At 35.5% G+C, this 7187-nt stretch overlaps 1 protein-coding gene across 1 annotated transcript in view; it reads left to right on the top strand.

The window, feature by feature from the left end:
• Positions 1 to 6805, top strand: part of LOC106475931 (CREB-binding protein-like) — a gene marked incomplete at its 3' end in the record, with an annotated part of 19816 nt that extends 13011 nt beyond the window's left edge. The window contains exons 3-7 of the mRNA XM_013936607.2: positions 2265 to 2456; positions 3352 to 3799; positions 4887 to 5042; positions 5927 to 6263; positions 6654 to 6805. Coding sequence (XP_013792061.2) covers positions 2265 to 2456; positions 3352 to 3799; positions 4887 to 5042; positions 5927 to 6263; positions 6654 to 6805 — 1285 coding nt within the window. The remainder of the gene's footprint in view (positions 1 to 2264; positions 2457 to 3351; positions 3800 to 4886; positions 5043 to 5926; positions 6264 to 6653) is intronic.
• Between the last annotated feature and the right edge of the window lie 382 nt (positions 6806 to 7187).

Genomic DNA, 7187 nt, shown 5'->3' with positions numbered 1-7187 from the left:
GAAACTTCAGTAACACACAGGGTGTTGCTGTGAAGGGACAGTTTGTCATTTATAATATTAGAAGGTGAAGAAACTTCAGTAACACACAGGGTGTTGCTGTGAAGGGACAGTTTGTCATTTATAATATTAGAAGGTGAAGAATCTGCAGTACCACACAGGGTGTTGCCGTGAAGGGACAGTTTGTCATTTATAATATTAGAAGGTGAAGAATCCGCAGTACCACACAGGGTGTTGCCGTGAAGGAGTTTGTCATTTATAATATTAGAAGGTGGAGAATCTGCTGTACCACACAGGGTGTTGCTGTGAAGGGACAGTTTGTCATTTATAATATTAGAAGGTGAAGAATCTGCAGTACCACACAGGGTGTTGCTGTGAAGGGACAGTTTGTCATTTATAATATTAGAAGGTGAAGAATCTGCAGTACCACACAGGGTGTTGCCGTGAAGGGACAGTTTGTCATTTATAATATTAGAAGGTGGAGAATCTGCAGTACCACACAGGGTGTTGCCGTGAAGGGACAGTTTGTCATTTATAATATTAGAAGGTGGAGAATCTGCTGTACCACACAGGAAGGGTGTTGCCGTGAAGGGACAGTTTGTCATTTATAATATTAGAAGGTGGAGAATCTACAGTACCACACAGGGTGTTGCTGTGAAGGAACAGTTTGAAACTGTTTGTCAAGCAGACTGGACTGTTTGACCGAACAAACAGAGCGTGTTCCTTGTCAGAGAGGTGGAACAATTTCACCAAATCAAATTGTCCAGGTCTGTATGATCTCATAAAATCACACCTTTAGTGAGATGTGTGTATTCTTATCATCTGTCTAAAAGATTTAAAGTGTACACTACCCTCTAAAAGTGTGATGATTAACCCACTTCAAATTTTCTACAAAGCTAATATATAACTCAGAATGGGTGCACATGTTTTGTAAAAAAATGTAGTTCATAATAAACTCAATTTACTTTATAATGTACATAAATCACAGTTCATAATAGACATAATATACTTTATTATGTACATAAAGCACACTGCATTTGTGTTAAGGAAATATTGGTAGAGGGTTTATTTAACTAGCAGGATAGTGGTTTAAAGCACACTGCACTTGTGTTAAGGAAGTATTGGTAGAGGGTTTATTTAACTAGCAGGATAGTGGTTTAAAGCACACTGCACTTGTGTTAAGGAAATATTGGGATAGGGTTTATTTAACTAGCAAGATAGTGGTTTAAAGCACACTGCACTTGTGTTAAGGAAGTATTGGTAGAGGGTTTATTTAACTAGCAGGATAGTGGTTTAAAGCACACTTACACTTGTGTTAAGGGAGTATTGGTAGAGGGTTTATTTAACTAGCAGGATAGTGATTTAAAGCACACTGCACTTGTATTAAGGAAATATTGGGATAGGGTTTATTTAACTAGCAGGATAGTGATTTAAAGCACATAGGGTTTATTTAACATTCAGCTGTTCGTGTGACTGTCTCCGAACCCCAGTCATGGATCTGATGGAATATCTGGCATAGTGTGAAGGTTAGAGTGCAAAAAAAGATGACTGTCATCACTGACATTGGCTGTGGGAGGTGATCATGGAAGAATGTAGGAGTATTACAACTGATGACCTCCAGCATCTGTGTGGGAGGTGACCCTGGAAGAATGTAGGACTATTACAACTGATGACCTCCAGCATCTGTGTTGGACATTCTTCCAGGGTCACCTCCAATGTTTGTAAGTTTCTTTTTTTAACATCACATAACCTAAATCAGATTAAATTTTGACAATTTTATAAAAGATGAGAAAAGACGAGTACACGAATCAGCAACTGTGAAAGTCTGAATACATCAACATATATGAATGTAGTGAGAATCATTTACACCAGGACAAGTTTCCCGAAATAAGTTTGTATTTATTCTTGACATGTTTATCTTGTATTTACTGTAAAAACTATAGGCTTTCTTCAGCTACCAGATGCTGGAGGTAGTCAATTGTAATAGTCCTACATTCTTCCAGGATCACCTCCCACACAGATGCTGGAGGTCGTCAGTTGTAATAGTCTTGTCTTATACTACTATCAAATTATTTTTAACCTATATAAATCGATGAACAATGGACCATTTTTAATAACAAAAAAAAAGACTAATGCAAGTAGAATATTGAACATAATGTTTTTTTAAGACAGACTAATGCAAGTAGAATATTGAACATAATGTTTTTTTAAGACAGACTAATGCAAGTAGAATATTGAACATAATGTTTTTTTAATGTTGACAACAGGGTCCAGGAATAAGTCCCATGAGACAGATGACCGTGTCTGGAAACAACATGCCTGTATCTAGAACTCAGTCTCCTGGTTTGTCTACCTCTGTAACTTCAGTCTTATCTGGAGCTCCTCGGCTACTTAACACAACAGCGGGAATTAACATGGGTCCACGTTTCCAGTTGCCTGGGAATGCACCTTTAGAAAGTGTAAGCAAAAAAACAACACATTTTCAAAGGGAATATTCTATAAAATAGACACACTGTAGTCATATGATAGACAATACTTAGGTTGAATAATTTTTTACCAGCAAGTCTCATATTTCTGTTGAATTTCACTGAACATTTGAAAAAGCTTGACTAATAAATGGTGGTATATAATTACAAAACTCAAAATCAAAGGTGCATTATATTCATCATGTTAGAGAGTTTGTTTTCAAGGTAAACCTTTTGTTTAATATCCATAAATCCATTAGTAAAATTGAGATTTCCTGTTGAATGGATCTTTAGGGATTTTTTAGCAGTTTTGATGAAACTATTGTAGGCTTAGCTTGTACTTATAGTAGAAGCATTGTTTGCTTAACATATTGATATGAATGTAAACTACTTACCTCTGTTTAAAAAGTAAAATATAAACACAAAGTCCAAGTTTGTTAAATGACATTGTATATTGGTATTTTCTGTCATTCACAATATTTATTTATTAATAGAATGTTTTCTCAAAGGCAAATTCACAATATTTCAATGATGTTTTAAATTGAATTTCTAGGTGAAACTCTGAAAGACTTCTAACATTAAAACATTGGTACAAATTCGTTTCTTCACCTAATGCTTTAGTAAACACTACATGATTAATTTGAGCTGGTGAAAGCTAATAAAGATTGAAGTTACAGTCTAATTGTTTGTGATATGAAGCTCGGTTAATCATCGTGATTGACATGTTTGAATTACGATTTTATTAATTCTTTCGTAATATTTCAGTATGTAAAAGCCAAACTGGCTATCGGAGCAGTTGCTAGGTTACATATTTCTAGATATTTTGTGTTAAGATACAAGAGATGGCTATTTAAACGTAATGAATTGATGAAGTTTTTTGTTTCACCAGCACCTAAACCAGCAGCCAATTAGTAATCATAACATGTCTACACCTCAGACTGTTACGCAGGGACCACAACCTCCGCAAAACCCTTCTAGTACGCCTAATTTAGGTTCAGGGAACACGGCTCCGCAAGGTGGAGGAAATCCTGCAACAGCAGATTCTGAAAAACGGAGGTTGATCCAACAACAGTTGGTATTACTGCTTCATGCACACAAATGCCAAAGACGTGAAAATCAAGCCAACGGAGAAGTTCGTCAGTGCTCTCTTCCTCATTGTAGAACTATGAAAAATGTTTTGAATCACATGACCACCTGTCAGGCTGGAAAGTCCTGCCAAGTGAATCACTGTGCTTCATCGCGACAAATTATTTCTCATTGGAAGAACTGTACAAGAAACGATTGTCCCGTTTGTTTACCCTTAAAACAAGCAGACAGGAAACAGCAGCAGTTGGCTGGTGAGTGTGGGTTAAAAAAAATTTATTTCATTGATAAGCACATGAGTGTGGGTTTTAAAAAAATGTATTTCATTGATAAGCACATGAGTTTGGGTTTAAAAAATGTATTTCATTGATAAGCACATAACTAAACAATTTAAATGAGTTTATGGAAAGTTGATTTAATAGTTATAAAGGTAGTTAAAGTTTAGTTATTTGATCATTGAATCATAACTTTTAAGCATTTTTTTCAACAGAGTTGCTTAGTTGATGCTAGGTTACCAACTTAGTATAATTGTTAATAGAACAGTGATCTTTTGTCCTTGTTATTGATCTAACGTTTTTGTTGGAAGTCCTGATTTAAGTTAGAATAATTAGAGGAATTTGATGCCGAACATAGTTATTATAAAACAACGTGTAATAAATACTAAATACATTGATGTAACGTTAGTCAGTGATCATAATTTGAGCTGACCATAATTGTTACAGTTTTGAAGTTTTTTACTGTTGGTAAAGGTTGCACAATTTTGTATTTTTCTGCATAAACAATGCATAATTTATAGTTTTTTTTTTATCATAATCAGTAATTTGATAATACAAAATTGTTGTCTAATTTGTTTTCCCACTACAGAATTGCAGCCATGTAATGATCGCCTATGCTGCCAATAGTTGTATGCTGTCTTTACTTAGTGCTTCTTTGTATTTGCAAGTGAAAATAATGTTTATAAAACAATAAATGTAACATGAAATCTCTTGTAAAATAATAAGTATAACATGAAATCTCTTGTTATCTAAACATTTTCACATACTGATTTTAGAAATTCCGTACGAAGTTCAAATCTACTGAACAATGTATAGAAGAAAAATAAAAATTGGTATAGTTTATATATTTTGTGCCCTTAAAACTTTAAATATAGTTGTCTGTGAATTAGATGTGTGTTGTTAAATGAGTTCCACTCCTGTGATGTTTAAGTCGTTACTAATTGTACGTATTCCAACGTTTTTAATGTTCTGAAACCAGCATATTTTGATGTAAGTCTAACTCTCTTACTTCTGGTTTACTAATTTTTTTACACTAAAAGTTTCTTCCTTATTTATTAATGTACAGGAACATCAGTACAGCAGAACCAGGCAAATCAAGGTCCCGCACCAGCTGATATGCAGAGAGCTTATGCTGCTTTAGGCCTTCATTACACTGCAGTAGGAAGCAATAATGTAACTTCACAAATTATGCAACAGAGACTTGGACTAAGCCAGACACAGGGTGAGTCTTGTGAAATACCTTTATTTAATTTTAGTTGTGACTTGCATTCATGTTACGTTACACGTAACTTACATAATGTATTTCTAATAGTGTGTGCTTCTGTAGTAGTTGTAGGTGTATGTTTAAATATGTTGTATGGATGTATATAAGCTGAATTTGTAATAAGTTATTGTTGTAGGGTTTAGTGATTGTAACACGTCATTGTTGTAAGGGTCGGTGACTGTAACACGTCATTGTTGTAAGGGTCGGTGACTGTAACACGTCATTGTTGTAAGGGTCGGTGACTGTAACACGTCATTGTTGTAAGGTTTAGTGATTGTAGCACGTCATTGTTGTAAAGGGACGGTGACTGTAGCACGTCATTGTTGTAAAGGGACGGTGACTGTAACACATCATTGTCGTAAAGGGTCGGTGACTGTAGCACGTCATTGTTGTAAGGTTTAGTGATTGTTGTAAGGGTCGGTGACTGTAACACATCATTGTTGTAAAGGGTCGGTGACTGTAACACGCCATTGTTGTAAAGGGATGGTGACTGTAGCACGTCATTGTTGTAAAGGGACGGTGACTGTAGCACGCCATTGTTGTAAAGGGTCGGTGACTGTAACACGTCATTGTTGTAAATGGTCGGTGACTGTAACACGTCATTGTTGTAAAGGGTCGGTGACTGTAACACGTCATTGTTGTAAAGGGTCGGTGACTGTAACACGTCATTGTTGTAAAGGGTCGGTGACTGTAACACGTCATTGTTGTAAAGGGACGGTGACTGTAATACACCATTGTTGTAAAGGGTCGGTGACTGTAACACGTCATTGTTGTAAAGGGTCGGTGACTGTAACACGTCATTGTTGTAAAGGGTCGGTGATTGTAACATGTTATTGTTGTAGGGGTTAGTGAGATGCAGAACATGAACTCCTTGTCAGCTAACCAGCAGCAGCAACAACAGCCACCCACTACTCGGCAGGGTCAGCTGCAGCCTCATGCTGTTGCACCATCTAACCAAGGGCCTCAGTCTCAGGGGTTCATCAGCACAAGTGATGCTTCTCAGATCAGCTTGATGGGAAGAAATCTGATGTCAACACCTACATCAGTAGGTCTGTCTGGTGAAATATTGAGCCAGATATCATCTGCAGTACATGCTTCTCCAGCAGAACCTTCTTCAAGAACCAAAATCTGGCACCACTCTGTATCTTCTAACTTGAGGGATTGTCTGGTACAAAAAATGTAGGTTTACTTTTATTTATTTTATCTGTCTAGATTGCTAGTATGCCCAGAAGCTTCTAAAGATGTTAGAATTTAGATAAGTAAAAAAAAATATAATTATATTTTGTATCCTTTTATTTGAGATCTTTATCTTTCAGTTGACTTTGGACACTCTTCTGCTCTATACTTGCCATTAAAAACAAGGCCTTCAAATAAAAATTCAAAATTTTGGGTCAGTAATAGTGCCATGCTGAAGTTTTTTTTAAAGTCGTATTCTATTAAAACAATTTATAGTCTGAGTACGATTTAGAATTGAATTGAAATGGTTTTTTGAAACTGTAAAAATGAAACTTTTATCAAGACAGCCATATTACATTGGTTCTTTTAAGTAATTCAAGCATGTTTTCTTAGAGTACAGACAATCTTTCCAACTCCTGATCCATCTGCCCTTCAGGACAGACGAATGGGCAATCTTGTTGCATATGCTCGTAAAGTAGAACGGGATATGTTTGAGGAAGCCAACAGCAGAGTGAGTGTTTTTAAATATGTAATAATAATTAAAAGTTAAAGGGTTTTATAACTGTTATTTAATGTGTAGTTTTGTTGTTAACAGTTTAATACTGGCTGTTTTATACTACTTATTAGTAATTGTGCTATCACATATTATTTTTAAACGGGATATGTTTGAGGAAGCCAACAGCAGAGTGAGTGTTTTTAAATATGTAATAATGATTAAAAGTTAAAGGGTTTTATAACTGTTATTTAATGTGTAGTTTTTGTTGTTAACAGTTTAATACTGGCTGTTTTATACTACTTACTAGTAATTGTGCTATCACATATTATTTTTCTGCTTGATGATGCGTATGTCAGTCACTTTCGGGGCTTTACAGGAGTGTAAGTACAATCGAGTTGCACATGTTTATGACATCATTAAAAAATACTTTA

This window comes from Limulus polyphemus, unplaced genomic scaffold (genome assembly GCF_000517525.1).
Source record: "Limulus polyphemus unplaced genomic scaffold, Limulus_polyphemus-2.1.2 Scaffold9460, whole genome shotgun sequence".
Lineage (NCBI taxonomy): Eukaryota > Metazoa > Arthropoda > Merostomata > Xiphosura > Limulidae > Limulus > Limulus polyphemus.
Note: the sequence above shows the minus strand (reverse complement) of the source record. Positions and strands in the feature narration are given on the sequence as shown.